The sequence below is a fragment of the Ascaphus truei genome, chromosome 1 (assembly GCF_040206685.1).
Source record: "Ascaphus truei isolate aAscTru1 chromosome 1, aAscTru1.hap1, whole genome shotgun sequence".
NCBI classification, from domain to species: Eukaryota; Metazoa; Chordata; class Amphibia; order Anura; family Ascaphidae; genus Ascaphus; species Ascaphus truei.
The window spans coordinates 130,825,885-130,844,696 of NC_134483.1; the positions used below are offsets into that span (position 1 = coordinate 130,825,885).

At 42.9% G+C, this 18,812-nt stretch overlaps 1 protein-coding gene across 16 annotated transcripts in view; it reads right to left on the reverse strand.

The window, feature by feature from the left end:
* Window positions 1-18,812, reverse strand: part of BNC2 (basonuclin zinc finger protein 2) — a 556,774-nt gene that overhangs the window by 253,319 nt on the left and 284,643 nt on the right. The window contains exon 1 of one of the 16 annotated variants that reach the window (XM_075594828.1): window positions 16,866-16,923. The exons of 12 other annotated variants lie outside the window; for them this stretch is intronic. Coding sequence is in view for 1 of the 4 variants with exons in the window: in XM_075594820.1 (XP_075450935.1) it covers window positions 16,531-16,533 (3 nt within the window). In the remaining 3 variants the exon portion in view is untranslated. 3 more of the 16 variants (XM_075594810.1, XM_075594816.1, XM_075594820.1) reach the window with 3 other exon arrangements.

The window sequence follows — 18,812 nt, forward strand, 5'->3', positions numbered from 1 at the left end:
AGCTCTCCCCTTTCCTTTTCCCACCGTTGTACACTATTTGTTTTGTACATACCTAATCAAAATCAAGCCTATATAATTCTACGCTGGATCTTAAGGGGTTAAATGACGCGGGGGCCTAGCTATGTAATTGTAATGCCAAAACCGCACTGTACACTACGACGACACATTGAACCGGTGGATAACCAAAATAAACAGCCCATATTCTTCAAGCCACTGAGGCGAGTCAGGAGGGCCTCATTCTGCTGCTGTGGAACGCGAGCCAGGAAGAGGGGCGGGGGGGGGGGGGGGGGGGGAAAGAACGCGAGCTGAATAAACTTTAAACTCTCATGTAGGGAAAGTGTTGTCTGTGTGTCCCTGGCAGATGTGGAAAGGAGATGAAATGGGCTGGGGAGAACCGAATATCCCCTCGCTGCAGCCTCGCTGAAGGGAGAGCCGGAGAGTTCTGCACAGATCTCCAACATCTGGCAATTATTTGTCAAAAGAGAGCTGGGGAGAGAAGCGGCAGGAAACTTTCTGGCTCTTGCGGAAGATGAAAAGACAAAAACCATGTGTCACACACCAGCACTGCTGCTCCGGTACAATGACTACTACACCCAGAGCGCCACACCCCGCTCTCTGCTCTCTCTTTAACCTATCTTTAATAAACTTCAGATATACTCTGCGGTCACACGCAAACCGATTGTGTCACACTTACAGCAGCAATTCCCCGCTCCCCCTAGAAGCCTCCGTGAGTTTATCTCAGAATGTTAGTTTCTTGGTCCAGGAGTATGTCCTGTGTTTGTTTATTTATAAAATGTTTTACCAGGAAGTAATACATTGAGAGTTACCGCTCGTTTTTAAGTATGTCCTGGGCACAGACTGTGTGGAAAACAAAACAAAATCGTCTTAATCTCTAGCTTCTGAGGTTACCATGGTAACGTTCAGATTGCACTGGGCTCTGAGGAAAGCTCCATTATAACCTCCCAGACACTTAATAACTTCAAGCACATATCTTTTGGGAGAGAGAGAAAAAAAACAGCGTTGGAAAGGGCCGGTAATTTATCTCGGGGACTACGGGGTCCCCCCGTGCTTACCTACTGGGGAAGGTGCTGCCAGCTACTTCCTGGTATTTAAATCCCCCTGCCTCACACGGCTCTATAGGAAACATCGTCGGACGGCGCCCCAGCTTCCTATTGTCCTATTGTCCTACGAGATAATTAAACAGCATTGTTTTCCTGAAGTACACACTACCCCTGTATGTATATCAGTAACAAGGGGGCGGTAATCACCGTGGTTTAGCTTCAGAGTTCCTCTGTTTATCACCCGTGTTAAAATAAAAGGGGGGAGGAGGAGTTAGAAAAAAACAGGAGTACCTGTTCCTTAAATATCAGTCCCTACTGCATAATATTAAGCTCCTTTCAGCTCTGCCGGGGCCTTATGGTGACCATTTGTATTCACTTTAATCTTCTCTTAGCTGCGTTTGCACTAAAGAGGCTCCCCTGAATAAGCACTCAGGTGGGAGACATGGGGACATTCGGTCACACAAACAGAAGTTGCCCTGTGAGTAGCTGGAAGTTTTTAGGGAGCCCCACATTTTTAATATCAAGATTTTCAAAACAACTGTATTTTCCATTTTTATTTAAGGGGGAGTAGGACGTTTGAGGTGGGACGTATATAAAATGGCTGCTATTTTCTTTCACATTGAAGTGATTGTTTTAGGACGTATTACATGATTATCATATGGTTTAGGTAAAAAGTTCATATTGTTAGTAGCCGTGTGGGTTCCGGAGATAAGAAGATTTGATGTAGGTAGTGATATCATTCAGTGGACAACCAACTATAGAAAGTATCACTACTGTACATCAAATCTACTTGAATGCTTTTAAGAGTGTCTGGATTTAACATGATTTCCCCCTTCTTTGAGTATCTTGGAGGCATGTCGTTCTCTAGTAAACACATATATATATTATTTGTTTTCTGGGGTATATTTGTGGTCACATTAGTGCTCCAGTCGACACAATTAATTAAATATATAAATATATAATACCGTGGGACATTATTTACCATATATATATATATATATATATATATATATATATATATATATATATATCAAAGGGATAGGCACACCAAAAATATGCAAAAATGTTTTTTTTATGGCCAATAAAATATATTTTTTTTCATATTTATGGTGTTACTCTTGTTACTCTTATAGAGAACCTTATAGGTACTCTGATAGCAGCACCCTCTCCCGTAGTCTGGTTCATACCAAGTGTGTGCCCCAATCCCTTCACAATATATATATACAGTATATATCTCACTTGCTGGCACTTTGGGCTGGGATTGTTGTCATACAGCTAACAATAAAAAGAAACTTAATAATATACCCCAATAGCTAAAAAGCAAGGTTTTGTGCAGTATGTGAACAGAAAAAACGACAGCGTGGCCCTGAACACAATGCTACTAGTCTGTGGAGACCTCCATCCTGAGCACAGCATCTGTGTTCGAGTGCAAGGTCGTTGGCTTGCTGTTCCAAGAAGACAGGGAGGGGAGAAATACATAGGAGGGAGTTTTCCATCCAACTTAACAGAAACAAGGTCTGGGAGTGACACCGTCTTTAACAGTCTTTAACACTTAGTTATAGGCCACAAATGTGAACGGTTCCTTCCATTCTCTTAACGCCGTTCCATTTGAAATGCCTTTTTTGGCAAAGTACCCATTAGCGTGTGTGGCCTTTTCCAACAGCTTCTGGTCTCTTAAAATTATAGGTCCTTCTTCTTCCTAAGCTACGGTATAACTATTGCAGGGAGGAGGAGATGGGAAAACCTGCTCAGAGCATGAAGTGAACTTCTAACCTGACACAGCACTCAATAGCATAATGGCTGCCCGGCTGCCAACACCCCACACAACCTTGCAATAATAAAATCATTAAAATATATATAAATACTGCAACTGTGGCTTTAAGCACGCAATATGAGGGTTGCGGGCCCCTTGTGCATTGCAACACAAAGACACTGCTCACAGAGTGTTCAAGAAAAAAAGAAACCAATTTAACAAAATGCTTTTGCTTCCCATATTCCACGCTGCGCATGTATGCCAACATAAAATCCTATGCTAGTTTTGTTTTTGGAAAAACGTTGAGAATAATTTTTTTTTTATTGAATACCACTGATGTGCAGCTCAGCCCCTAACCACAGACACTTTGGAATTAACTGTGCATCCTTTGCAGAGTTGGCTATGAGCCACTCAAGTAAGTGTTGTGTATTCCGTTATTTGCGTGCAGCGTGTGCTGTTCACAGATTGGATTCCTGGCCTGAATAGGAAAAACAGTCTGAAGTTCCTAAACAAGCCAAATATTACAAAAAGCAGAGAAGGCGTTATGTGGTTGAGTGCTTTCATGGCAAGTTTCAACACAATTTGCTAAACTAAAACCCACCTTCATGTCTTTGTTTGCTCATGGAGGAAGCACAGTCCCTACCTCGCCTCACTTTTTCCAGGGTCACACAACATGTAACATAATATTACAGCATATATTAAAGCTGCAGTTCAGTCAATATCCTGCATGTGTGTTTTTTTTAATAAATCGGTTCTGTAGTAAGAAAAAATACTTTTAGCATTTTCTGTTTTTAAAAAAACAACTTTGAAAGACCAATTTTCTTGTATTCTATTTTAACAGCCATTTGCTAAGGCACTGCCCCTTCATGTCCTGTCACAAGCTCTGGCACACCCCTTTGTCAGCCCTGCCCTCCCTCTTGCTTCCACTGACAGACAAGCAGAATATAAACAGATCCCTTCACTAATTATGTCACCAAATTTCGCCGATCAAGACATGGAGAACGAATTGACCTGCAGCTATACAGTTCTTTAGCTAATTAGAGATTGCCCACATGAAACTATTGAAGTAAAAAAATAAATAAAAAAATAAAAAAAAGACTGAACTGCAGCTTTAAACTACAATAAGAGAGGTGTATAACACAGACCAGTCGCATTATCACGGATGCCAGCCTAGATTACTGTACTTTTTGGGTAGCTTTAACTTGATTGTTTCCACCAGCAATCCCCCGAGCTAACCAGGGGAACGCAAGAGCTGAACCCCTGTAGTTGCCGCTCGGGGACCCCCGGGGACTGAGATACTTGCCGGTAAAGGTACCAGAGATTCTACCTGGTTGGGGAATCTCACACGTCACATGGGCTAATGGGACGCTGCAAATGGATGAGATTGCGGCTTTCTATTGGCTCACATGACGCGTGAACTGTAAACCACCATTTTGTTCCCCTGGACAGGGACTGAAATGCTGGTACCTGCCGACCGGTAAGTATCTCGGGAACCAGAGAAGTCCCCGGAGCTCAAAATAAGGTTTCGCTCTGGGCACACCCAGATTCCCCTTCTGTAAAAAAATAACCGTCAACAAAACCTGACTTCATTCATGTCAAACTTGAAAGAAATGGCTACCAGGTGCATTAAAATGAACCAATGTTATATGCATTAAGTAATACCTCACTCCTTCCTACTAAAACTCCCCATAACCCTTGTTATTATAAGTTGGTCACCTAAAATCCATCTATCCATTCCATGACTGAGCTCAGTGTAATTACCACACTGACAAATGGTAATGTCTAAGCATGTTAAGGCATAGTAGCTACATTAGTGAATGCATATGTATGTATGTATGTATGTATGTATGTCTTTATTGATATAGCGCCCACAGTGTACTTGGCGCTTTACAAAGACAATACATTACAGGGAATGATAATAATACAATAAGCGCACCAAAGTTAGACAATAGGAAAGCAAATCACTGCCCCGGAGATCTTACAATCTAAGTGGTATGTTGGGAAACTTACAGAGACAGCGGTGAGGGAATAAGTGCAGAAGATGGCAGTGCTTGGCAGCAGTGACTGTGGGACAGTAGCCACGAGTACAGGCTATTGGGATGCTTCATCTAAGTCGAGGTGGGTTTTCATGTTTTTCTTGAAGGTGGGGAGAGAAGATGCTCTGGGTAGACAGAGTGTGAGGGAGTTCCACAGGTAAGGTGCAGTGAGGGGGAAGGGTTTATGGTGAGAGTGATGCAGAGGTGAAAGGGGTGGAAAGGAGACAGTCATGGTTAGAGCACAGGAGACAAGCAGGGGCATAGCGAGAGATCAAAGATGATATGTACAGTAGAAAGGAGCAGATGAGTGGAGAGGTAAGGAGGAGAATATTGCATATATGCTACAGGCTCAAGAAGCTGTCAGATTCAAAGGCTGCTACAGGAGCAGTAGTATCACGAACAAGGAGGAATAGTGCAATTACTTATTAGGCCAAAAGAATTGTTCATTAACCTCTTTGTTGCCAGAGGGGAAATAACACGTTGCAAAGTAATGCAATGTGTACACTATGGCAGCAAATGCTTAATTATGGAAGCATCTCATTTGAATTTTATTGAATTGTGTTCTTGAGTACATTATGAACATACATAAATACTAAGGGACTATTTCTATATACTCCAAAGCTGCCACAGACTTCAATTGGGTTTTTTGGTCAATAATCATCCCCGCTGCTTTGGCGTGGATTGGAAAAGGCCTCATATATTCACATCAGTGCATTTTGTCTCGCTAAATATTTCTAAAGCAAAAAAAATGACATAAACAAATGACTAGATTACCACATTTTTCCTCTTGGATATAAATCATACCACTTGTTTCAGTTCTATTACTAATGACTGCAGGTCGTAGCAACAATATTAATGAATCCAATATGGTGTTTTGTAAGGCTTGTGCTTGATTACGGGACTCTTTATGCCAAGGCCTGTGTGAGGGACTGTGCATATATGTCTAGAGCTTGTGTACATGTGAATGTGAGGGAGTGTCACTGTGTACTTGTGAGTAGGCATACTGTACCTTATCTGAACATGTCTGGGTGTGCAAATGCCAGGGCACGTGTCCGAATGAAGGTTGCATTGAAATGTCAGCCATGTCCGAGTTAGTGAGAGTCGGCAGTGAACGTGTTCCCTACTATTATGGCCGCTAGACTCGCGTATAAAATTCAAGTGCCTTAATAACCCCGTGTCTGATTCCGAGAGCAAATGTGACCAACAGGAAATGTCTGTTAAGTGAAGTAAAAAAGGAAAGTCCTCACTGGAAAGACAGCATGAGTAAGCAGCACAGCACCAGCCAAAGGTCAGGCCCCACACTGCTTCTCACTAATATTTCTCAGGCTGTTGTTTAAAAACCATGAATCACAGATTTTCATATCCTATTGACCAGCATAGCCACGTCGGAGCAGACTTAGAGTTGGTTAACGACAGCGGAGCCAGAGCGCAAACTCCTTGTACAGGCGCTAAATGGGGGTTTAAAGAGACCCCAATTTAGAGTTGGGCAAAAATAGGCTCTTGCGTGGGGCATGGCACCCTAACGGCTGGACTGGCAGAGCGGCAGCGGGTCTATTCGTATTTATTTTAAAAAGAGCTCAATGTGGGCATTTAAATTGCATCTGTCTTATATTAGCAGCCACGTTAGAGTTGGATTAACGCACGTTCTTCATTGAAAACCCCTTCTTAATGATTCCCCTAGATCAGTGGTGGTCAACTCCAGTCCTCAAAGGCCGCCAACAGGTCAGGCTTTCAGGATATCCCTGCTTCAGCACAGGTGGCTCAATATGTACTTCAGAAGTGGCTCAATCAGTGGCTGTCGTAGATCTGTGCTGAAGCAGGGATATCCTAAAAGCCTGACCAGTTGGTGGCCCCTCGAGGACTGGAGTTGCCCGCCCCCTGACCTAGAGGGACACGGTGCTAATCACAGTACACTATAAGAACTCCTCATTTCCAACATTTGCTTTTGAAACTCATGGCTGCAAATTCTGCTTTTTTGATACACTGACCCTACATGGCAGTGTTTGCTCTATAGGAAAATAGACCAAACCCCTGAAGGAGAAGAAACATTATTATATAGCGCTGCAGTTAGTGTATTTGGCTGGTTTAATGATACAGAGGAACCGCCTTAGGCCGCGCGTATAGTGCACGCGACCGGCGACGCGACGGTTGACGTCACCCATCGCCGCTAGCGAAAGTTATATTTCACTTTGCGGCAGCGTCACGGGCTTCCGGGCATTTGATTTGTTCAGGGGCTGTCAGACAGCCCTTGAAAAATCAAATATTCCCGGCTTCCAAAGTCCGTGATGCGACATCGCTCCGTCGCATTGCCGCCATCACGCTTACTATAAGCGCACGCGGCGGCGGCAATGTAATTGTTTTTGGGCGGCGACGCCGCCGTCGCGGGCACTATACGCACGGCCTAACACCTCACACCACCAGAGACGTTTGGGTGCTTAACATTCATTACAGCGACTATCTCTCCAATGACCAAACTACTGAGGTCAGTCCCACAAACGTCAATGTTACGCAGGAGTAATTATTACGAAAGACGTTAAAATTCTGCATAGACAAAGGCGCTAATCCAAGACTTCAATATAATAATTTATGACACGTTGTTTGCGACTCTGTTACGCCTCACTCTAAATCAGTGTCTTTTGTCAGAAATAGCGATGCCACGTTGCTAACTTCATTGCGCGCCACAGCTATTTGAGACTGCGTTTAAACTAGAGATGTGCAAAACTATCCAAAATGGAGACCTAAAATCTTTAGCATTCCTCCCCTTTCCTCCCCAATTTCGCTTCCTTGCGAAACGTTTCACCACACAAGCCTCCCAGTGCCAAAAATTGCCTCAAAAATCCCACATTTTCACCAAGAATTTGCAGTTTCGCCAAGCCAGGCCCTGAAATATGGCTTCTGCTGGAGTGGAGGGGGGGAGAGTTTAAACTCGAAATCAGGCCCCGTTTTTACATTTTTCTGGCTGCTGAGATTATTAAACGGCGCTCTTCATTTTCGATGTACATTGTAACAATGCTAACGTTCTTTCTGATAATGCGGGTTACAAGTGTTTTGGAAGATCCTCTTCAATATTATCCTCCATATGATAGCTTGCAACAGCACATTTATTTTACAGCAGTCGCCCCCACATTCCTATTATTACTTGGGCCAAATAACAACATAGATCGGGATGTCATATGATATTATTGAGCCGCCAACTACAAATGGTATGGTAAGCTTCAGTATCAGTATCCCAGCAAACACCATGCATGGTAAATCTCGCTTGCCCTTATTTGCCCTAGTTTTGCAGTCAGGTGAGACCTTAGCCCTGTGAGTGAGTGCTGAAGGGGCCGCACATCACATCCCGTGATTGCGTCGCCACTGAAGAGCCAAATATGTCCTCCTCTTCTGTTTGTCTAACTGCTAAATGTGCGTTCAGCGCAGGACGCGATCTCCGCTAGAAAATGGGCAGAAAGACCCTGGACTGCCAGATCCTATGACATGGTGATTTATGTCAGGGGTACGCAAACTGGGGGGGAGCGAGGGGGGGGGGAGAATAGCCCACAGGGGGGGCGCAGGGGAAAAAGATTGTGCACCACTGGTTTACGTCATTGGATACCCCAACGAGTTAAGAAGGCACACATCTGTGCCCTTACATTTAGAAACACACACACACCTATTAAGGATACACACACACACACACACACACACTCGTGTCATTTGTCACACTGATGTCCAGCCTCATTCATTGGAACGCGCGTTCCAATACCTTCCTAATCTGAACCCCATTGCGGCTTTATTTCACTGCTTAATTCGAGTTTATGACCCGTGGGACTCCCACTCCATTGACATTGCGAGCAGAGAGACGCGAGCATAGACGGGCGCCGTCTGATGACGTCAGACGCCACTGCGATCAATCCGGAACTGCCTGTGAGAATATCGTGCTGGAGCTGACGGTTGTTGCAGGGAGATCCCTGAAAGAGACACAAACCCCTCACCAAGCGGTCTGACGGAGACTGGTGACCACCTTACAAGGAGGATTTCCCAGGAGACGGGCAACCCTTTGCTGAGCTGTCTACAGAAGATCAGAGGACGATCCAGATGCACATCAGCCTGCACATAGCTGTTTCCTGCGAGTGGTAACATGTCCCTAACATGTCATGCTGAATTATGCTTTTATTGATGTACGTGCAATAATCACCATTTCACTTTATAAAATTTAATTGTAATACTACACCATGAGGTTTTTTTGCGCCATTTAGCAAGCATGCCAGAATGCAAATATATGGCAGTGCATGTTATAATGCTGCTACAGATACAGGATGAGGAGAGAAACAAGTGATCCATGCAGGCAAGAAAAGGAGACAGGAACCAGAGAAATACACACAGGTATGCATCGATTTCAGTAAAGCCTCATACTTTATGAGGACCAAAGAACTGATCTTTTTGAACAATACCGCTATTTATTTCAAGCACTTTAAACCACTGGACACACATACACAAAGGATAGCAAGATGCAGAGACAGACATGCATTGCAGTACTCAACGCATTAAATATACATTTTGTCCTGTTCAACAAAAACCTCCATACTGTATAGTGTATTTAAGCACTCTTGCGGTTATCTGGGGGAAACCAGTGCAATACCATACTAGCCCAGTCGTTCATAAGGATGCCCTCTCTCTGCAGCGAACGCCAATGCTGGATTGCTGCCTACAGTAAATACTAATTGGCAGTGGAGGTTTTCTTTCTTCCCTGCTGACAACTACTGAAAATTGCACATCGGGAAAAAAAAGTAATAATAACAATGATATTGCGTGGATGACATTAGTATGATAAAAGTAAAACAAAACCAAAAAAAAAAGATGTCAAAGCTGCAAAAATGAACAAAAAGGGCCTTTAAAGTGTCCCCTTCAGAGACTGCAGGGCTCGGAGCGCTGCTAGAAATCTCAGAGGAATCAAAGCAGCCGGAGAAAATGCTATTTACAACTTGTTTTGTGTACGTTCAGCAGAAACAAGTGATATAGCGATCCTATTATCGAGCCCAGCAGTAGCGTTAAAGTTGCATACCCCTTACGGGAGAAACAGGGTTTCTTTTCTACATTTTCTTCCATTCTGATGACAGCATTTGTTGTTAAAGTAGTAATCCCCGCTCATCGCCATTTATTTTGTATTGTATGCAAGATTCGCTCAATAGATCTATCTGTGCCCTTTCTGCTGCGGTTTTTATTTGTACATTACAATGCTGCGTTCAGGAGATAGAAGCGTTTGAAATTAAGCGCCTGGGAGGTTGAAATGGAATCTACAGGAAAAAAAACCCCCATGATTTCCTTTTATAACACTAGAAACGCATTAAAAATAATGAAAAGGCTGGACATGCATATGGGGGTTACTTACATAATAGGAGTTAAGTTCGAACCGCCAATTTGCTGCTTTAAAACCCAGTCGTCACCCCTGTGCATATTGTAAGGAGTGCTCTATAACTGTGTGCTGCAGCTAAGTCATTGCTTATGTAGGGATTAGCTTCTAATAAGTCCATAAACTACACAGCATTCTGCTTTCTCTGCATTGTTTGTGCTCTTTAGTAATTTGGCCATTAGTATTTGCTCTATTGTGAATCCAATGTTAAAAAATAAAAAAAAGGTAGCACATTAGAAGCATGGCTTTATATCTTTAAGGAGAACAGTTTCATCTGTATATGCATGTGTAGTCTCTCAGAGAACATACTGTACAATACGTTGGTTTTCCTATCCTTGTACTTGATGTGACAGAATCATTATCACACCCTTTTTGCAGCTTACGCAGATCAAAAGAAGAAGCCCGAACAGTGATGTATCTCCAGGTTTTAAAAGTAGGACAGACATATGGACCCCTGGATTCCAGGTTCCTGCTATTAATGTTACAACCTACAGCAGTGCTGCTGGTCAAAAAAGCACCATATGCTATATACAGAGTGCACACATTACCACTAAATCATATTGAGATGGGATGATAGAAAATTACCATTTACTCCTGTGCAAAGGCTCATCACATACAGGTATTACCCTGAATAGATTACGCCTGCCAGATGGCTTTTCAAAAAATATTGGACACAATGGTGAAAGGTATGATGCACTTGAGACGCACACACACATGCTCGAGACACACACACCTCTCTCCGCTCCAGACTGTTTCCTCCTCTCCTTCGCCCCACCTTCAGGCTCCTGACACTTCCTCCTGATTGGATGCTGCTAGGTAATGCAGCCAATCAGGATGGAGGAGGCTGCCCAGCACCCTAGCAACAGCCCTGCCCTCTCCCTGCTCCCCCAAGCCAGTCAGGTCACTATGTCCAGAGAGGTAATACCAGACACATACATGTCCAGTAGTACCTCTTTTTTTTTACTAGACAGAGTGCCCAAATACAGGAGAGTCCAGTTCAATACTGGACACCTGTCAAACCTACGCCATGAATGTGATGGAAAGCTATGCTATGCTATCATAGCCCAAATCTCTTCATGCAAACAATATTTATTTATTTTTCTGGGAAAGTGATACTTCCCATTAGTGTGAAGGACACCTCAGTGTCCTTGTTATGCTGTATCAAGTGGGGGGGGGGGGGGGAGGGGAGGGAATGGCAACCTCCCCTTTATTATGTCTTGTTTGTCCCATTTCATCCTTTACAAAATCCGTGGCGGGAAACCACCCATTCCTGAAGGCGCTTACGCTAAGGCAACAGTGCTGGTCCCTCTTACAGCAAGGGATTAGTCAATGGTAAGTTATCCAGGCTCAATTAGATCAACCCTTCTTTACCCAAACCACCCTTTAAGGAGATAAAATGGGTTGTCCTGATATCGGTGATGATGCTAATCAACGTCTCAGAATTGTAAGGAGCTACATCTAGCCGTGAATTATGATTTTGCTGCTGAAGTTGATAGCTTGTTCACTTTACAGCTTCCATAAACCCCTGTCAATATAACTGTTGGGAAAAGCAAACCGTCATAAACAGGGCACTAATCAGACCGTTATATCCATCAGACAGAACCATCTTTTTTTTATGGTTATAAATAAATTAGTCGTGTGGCAGAGTATTTTACCAGGGAACAGTTTCGCTTATCTCTTTCTCTCGAATAAGAAAGACAAAATAACACTTACGGGTCTATCAACGTGTGACTTATAGGTCACCCATGTTTACTAAGCAGTGCTAAGTCTTAAGACACCGTACAGCACATCCAAGTGATTTGGGACATGATGTGCCTTGTGGCTCCTTATTTTAGTCTCCGTCCTTTGCGTGGAGATGATGCCTTCTGCAGCACTTGGAAGAGGCATCCTTGCATTTTGGAATAATGGCCTGGGCAGTTTCTAAGGCCAGCTCTCCCTATTAATGTGGAAGGCTTCCTTGTAATTTACTGGGGAAAAAATCCCCTTAACGCAAAGCAGGTCAGTGAAAGGTGTGGCGCTCCCATGCACTTGTCTGCCAAGTCTCCCTGAAAATAAGATTCTTCACATGTTGGCTGTACGGTTAAACATGGTCAAACAGCCTTCCCATCGGCTGGCAGAATAGGTGACACTACAGTACAGTATGTCAAATAGTGCGTCACAGCTGTCTGCTATCAACTGCTCCTGCAAAGAGGATCTAAGCCACAAAAAGTATAGACATGTCTAGCAATATTTGTTGTATGAATAACCCATTAACAGGCAAACTTAATTTAAAAATTAAACAGGTTTTGTTGTAGACATTGGGGGTTATTCATTAAGCTCTGCTAGTGCCCATCGGGGGTACTGTAGTCTTTACTATTCTGTAAAGAATAGATGCCTGGGAATCTATTTAAACACTATTAAACCCCCGGAGCACAACAAGATAAGTATGGAGCGCTCATCAGCTTTCAGAAACTTATGTTGTTTAAGTTAAAATGTGCCAATATTGACAGTGAAATTCATAGATATTGGAGAATATATATATATATATATATATATACACCATACACATTTTCAGTTATGGTGAAAAAGGAGACAAGAAACCTCCACTGTATAGCATATCGATCACAGGTGATCTTTTTCTTTGATATATATATATATACATATATATACCTATACATTATATACATATACATACATATATATATATACACATACACACACACAATATTGTCCTAGACAGCGCAAATATAATACGTTCAAGTTACCAGAGAGCACGTTTGGTATTTGAGCCAAGATAAGGTGAGTAAGAAGGAGAGCTGACGCAGGGGGTCTGAACTGTGTACACCCACTTCAAAGGCAGCGCTCTTACCTCTAAGCTACCCATTAAGTTGCCTCATTCTCTCTCTCTCTCTCTCTCTCTCTCTCTCTCTCTCTCTCTCTCTCTCTCTCTCTCTCTCTCAGTAAAAAAAGTGACAAAAACCCTCCACAGCAAAGCCAATATGCAAATGCAGTTGTATTTACATTTGCATATATACACACACACACACACACACACACACACACACGTTAATGATCTATCTTAAAAATATTGTTTCTATTGTAATGTGAGTAGAAATAGTGTTTGTTATTAAATTAATTTCTAACTAACAGATGAAGTGAAAGGTTTAGAAGTGTAGAAGATGTGTGCAATAACTCTGAATACTGCGCTGCTGTAATCTATGCACTCATGCAGAAGTATACATACAATTGAAAATATAAGAGGTTTCTAATGCTGTACAATGCTGAGATATTGTAACAGGTCAAGAAAGGTCAGAAGGAAATCACTGCCCCAAATAGACGGCTGAAGAGTTTACAAAATAAGTGGTATGGGAGATTTACACAGACAGAAATAATAAATCGAAGGCCCTCTATTCAATACGCTTAATCCGTCTTTCCCATGGTGGAGAAAAGCTCAACACCGGTCAAATGAATTGGACTGCAATCTCCTCCCACATGGGGAAGACTACTTCAGAGAATATTGAAAAGGGGGCCTAAGTGCATTAGAGATGCATAGACATGTTACACATGGGGGCAGATTCATTCATCTCCGATGCGGGGTATTACCCCTGATCCAGGGTTAAATGCCAGTTAATGACGGTTAAGGTACCTGCCGCTCAGCGGAGATTGATGAATCTGCCCCACTTTGACTTCATTATAGGATCCCAATCAGTGACAGTGTGCTGCTGCACATACAGTACTCAGGGTGCTTGTTGTGACTGTGTTGGAACTATGCATCAAGCTTTAAGACGTTTTGAATGAAAAGATGCTAAAATTATACGCGTAATCGAAGGTCAATAAAGTCAACATGCGGTTATTCTGCTTACACCATGGGATGGAGGAACAGTTCAACCTACTTGTGAAAAGATGAATTTTAGTCAAACATGAAGGCTTCTAAACAAAAAAACATTTAAAAATAAAAATTAATTAATTAATTAATTAACAGTGTAGCATCTGTAAATGTTTGTTTTGGTTAGCGATATTCAATGATTCTAGTTCTGTCTACCTGCGCTCCCAGCGAGTGATGTCACAGCCACTCTCACACTGTACCGCGGCCTGGAAGTCAGGTGTGTGCGTGCACTCGTGCCGCGGCCTGAGAGGCTGGGACTGAGAGACATACCTTGGTTGCGGGAGGTCGGCATCTCTGAAGCTACTTACAATGTTCCCGATGGAATGGGACGCATTGAATATCCCTCACAAAAACACATACCTGTGTATCCAAACGACAAGGTTTATCATTCCCTATGCACATGCATTAAGGGACAGTTAAACCTTCACATAATAAAATGTGTTATATATATATATATATATATATATACACACACACACACATATACATACATATATATATATACACACACACATATACATACACACACACACCCACACAAACATCCAAGAAAGTTGTCAAACACAAATCATCAGATAACCACAGTTTCTAGTGAAGGCGGTGATATAAAACCAAACTTGTTAATGAGACAAATCCACAGAAAATACAAAACAATTTTGCCAAAGTTAGTAGAAACTGAACAAATAAATGTCAATAAATAAATTACAGCTTTGGATAAGTCCTAATCCTTGTGCCTCCAGCACCAAGATTAGATTTTTAGCGGTAAGCGTAAAAAAAACTTTCCATAATCTGCGTTACGTACAGTACAGTAAACTATCAATGCTGTGTTTTAAAAAAATAAAAATGATGTTATTAAGTACTCGGCATATTAAATAAATGGCATACATCAGCAGAATGCTTGGAAACCCAAAAAGCAATGTTTTTCAGCACTCTCTATAGACGAATGGGTAATTTAGCACACCCTAACTCCCATTCAACTGATTGGATCTTCAGACTTACTAAAGCTGCGGAACGCCAGAGAACACCTGCACCTAAAATCGCGTTGAATCGGCTATCATTTTTTAGGTCGTGTATAATATAAAACATCGCAAAACAATATCTATTAACATTTGTAATTATTCAATTAATAGAAAATAATAATAATAATAGGATATTGTAAAGTAAAAGGATCCACCATTACCACACGTGGTGCCCCATACAATCCTAGGGTTTTGTGGTACCACTTGCACCAGAGCATCAAAAAGTTGAGATGTTCACGTACAGGTACATCTTTCAACCAGCTCTAAGCAAACCCGTTATTTATGCTACAGTAACTTTAAACAACTTTTTGGGTGGCAATGACAGCATGTGAATTGTTTTCTCAAGGAAAAAGTATTCTTTGCAAACAATATTACACAAGTTCTTTAACCATATTTTTCTTTGGCCCAACGAGCATCTAACATATCAATCAAATATTATGCAGGACTTCATCGTGCTGGAAAGGTTTAAGAATTAATACTAAAGATGCTTTAGGACTCGGGCGGGCAACTCCAGTCCTCAAGAGCCACCAACAGGTAAGGTTTTCAGGATATCCCTGCTTCAGCACAGATGGCTCAACCTGTGCTGAAGCAGGGATATCCTGAAAACCAGACCTTTTAGTGGTCCTTGAGGACTGGAGTTGCTATAGGAAGTCGGTAAACTGGGTCACCCTTTAAACTGCAAACAGTGTCCAACAGAAGAAACATAGGGTTTCAAACCCCGACACTGGGCAAATTCCTTAATAGGAATATTCCCGTTAACTTTAGTTTCCCCAAAACAGCAGTCGGTGGGGTACCAAACGTAGACACGAGTACAGAAGTTAAAGTCCGTAACCGTTCTAGAAAAACCTGCAGCTGACAGTGGACAGGAGAAGCGGCTGACCGGAGTGAAACCAGTGTTCTGGGCTGTGCTGGCAATGAATGGGTTAAGAACCCTACCCCAAAAAAGGGCGGTCCCTGGCACTGAGGCGGTTAAACGACCGCGGGCCATGCTTACAAAACATGCAGCCGGTTGACATCAGTTTGCTTCACTCTCTGCTCAGCAAAGAGCCTGTCTGCAGCCGACAGCAAGGGAGGGTTTAACCCCTTCAGCGCCAGTGTGCCTTTTGCAGCACTGAACACATCCAGCAAAGAAAAATGGTTACCCGCACGCTCCGCTGGCTCTTTTAAGCGCTCCACGTGGTCACACTTTTATCCCCTTACGCCACCACGCCGGGAGCTACCACGCGTTTGCCGGAACTAGAAAAGGTTAAGAACACTGCAAAAGGAACCACACCGCACCCCTTTTAACACCATCTCCCCCCCCCCCCCCCCCCAAAAAAAATCTCCCTCCCATCCCACAATACAGTATAAAAAAGAAAAAAGGCAAGAAGGAATGAAGGGAGGAGTAGTGGTAACATACAGTACCATGAGCTGCCTTGGCCTCAGTCAGTGTGGAACAGTATACAGATCTCACTTCTGGCCTTCAACACACAGTGCAAAAAAAAAAAACAGAGGGAGGAGAGGGAGGGGGGACACGGAGAATCTCTGGCAGTTTATACAACGAGGCACAAACTCAGCTTTCTTCGCACTGGTGCATTGCTTCCCCTCTATCTCCCAACCTCTTTTGCGTGTGTCCTGTCATATTTTCTTCAGCTGTTAATTGTCTGGGCTGGCGACAAATCAGCCGGAGTTTATGGGAAGGGGGGAAAAAAAGAAAAAAAAAAGGCTCATAAGTGACTGTCACAGCGGATCAGACTCACGTTGGATGGTCATTTTTTCCAAGGGAAGTGTTCCTCTCATAGTTCCTGAGTGTCTCAGTCATCTCTCCCCCCCCCTCCCTTCTCACTGCCCTTAAGCCCTCCCTTCCCTATGTGATCATCCCCTCCTCCACCATGTGCACACACACACAGATACACACTCCCCACCTCCCCCCTCGCCTTCAAGCCATGATCCACTAGTGGCAATAAAAGATTCATGTGACTTGGAATTTGAACACAATGCCATTTCCCTAGCATAACCTGAAAGGAATGCAGGAGTCACAGCACACGGCATCACCCTGGCGTTATGTCCTGCCCCAGCCATGGAAATATACAATTATTTGTAAAAATATATAGATAGATGTGAGCGCTATTTTGTATTTACTGTACGGTGGAAGGTTTTTGTCACTTTTTTTTTAACCCACCATAACTTATTTACTGTGTGGTTTAAAAAAAAAAAATGAAACTAAAGTTTACAGGCGCCCACAAAGAGAAGTGAGGGGTGCACCTCTGCTTCCGAAAACCTTTGTCCAGCAACGCCCTGCTCTCTGCCGCGACCTCTGACCTGCCTTAACAGTGTGATAGCCTTGTGACTGCATGTGTCACTTCAATGCGTATTCACAGTTGCAACACTAGACAGGGCAGGCAAAAAAAAAAAAAAAGCAAAGTCATTTTCTGCACAGCTAGTGTCAAATCTTAACCCATAATCAGATTTTATTTTCGCCGTTATTTTGTTGGGACAGGATTTAATGTACTTTAAAACGTTAACTTGTGTAAAGGTTTACATATTCAGAGTAACAAAAAATTGACACACGCGGCATTTCTCTCCTCTTTTTTTTTCGAGCATGAGACTGCATTAAAAGCTTATTAATCACCCTCCCATTTCGTACAGATTGTTGGCAAGGGAGGGATTTGCACCATCTCAGACCTGGCAGGGAATGAGCGACTCTGAATTTAGTACAACTCTATAACATGTGCCTGGCTTAACTACGCCTATCAACGAACTGCGAGCCATAGTATTTTGGCAGATTTAAAAGGGGTCTTCAAAGTCCCCCCCCACCCCCCCAAAAAAACCACAATGGGGGAGGAGGGACAGGAAACATAACTTATACAATGATGTTGGTCTTTCACAATATTTAATAAACAGTTAGTGATATGTTGGTCTTTTTCCCTCCTAATAGAGGTAAATGAGAATTTTAATCCTAATGCTTTGGCCAAAGGGTTAAACCAAATGACCCCTTTTCAAGAGAATATATTAGTATTTTACTGTGTATTTCTGTCATGTTGGATGTAGCATTGGGCTTCTCTGCCGTCTGTTGTATACATATGCCACGCTCAATAGCTCTCCTTTTTGACACTTATATACATATACAGTATATATATTTTGTGGGGGCTCAGGGGTTCCCAAAAAGAGCTTGCTGGGGTTCTGTGTGTTTGGTGATATGCAACCCATTCCATTCTTGAGAAGTATTAGCAATCGTTATAGAAGTGGTGACAGGAGTAAACATTCCAAACAGATATATGAGAAGTTCTACAGTATAGAAAGGAAGGAATCACTGTGGAGTGCTCCCAAAATCGGAGTAAGCTGAATAAATATGTGTAGTGGGGAGTGCTTGTGAACCCCTGCAATGTATTGCGGACCACTCTGGTAGTGATGGGGGGGACACGCACTAAATTCTCAAACGGGTTTGAGAGACAGTTTTAGGTCCATGTGGCCTTGAGAAAGTCACTTCATCTCTCCATATAAACTCAACACTGCCTGTGCTGCTCTGCAATGTATAATGAATGGTGTACTCCTGCTTACACTGTCAGTGTTATATAGAGATAGATTAGATCAGGGATGTGCAAAAAAATTTTGGCTGCGCCCCCCCCCCCCTGTCTCGGTTCCTGCGCTCCCGCCCCCTCCCCCCCCTCTCTAGTGACCGGGCGCCAAATGACGTGACCCCGCAA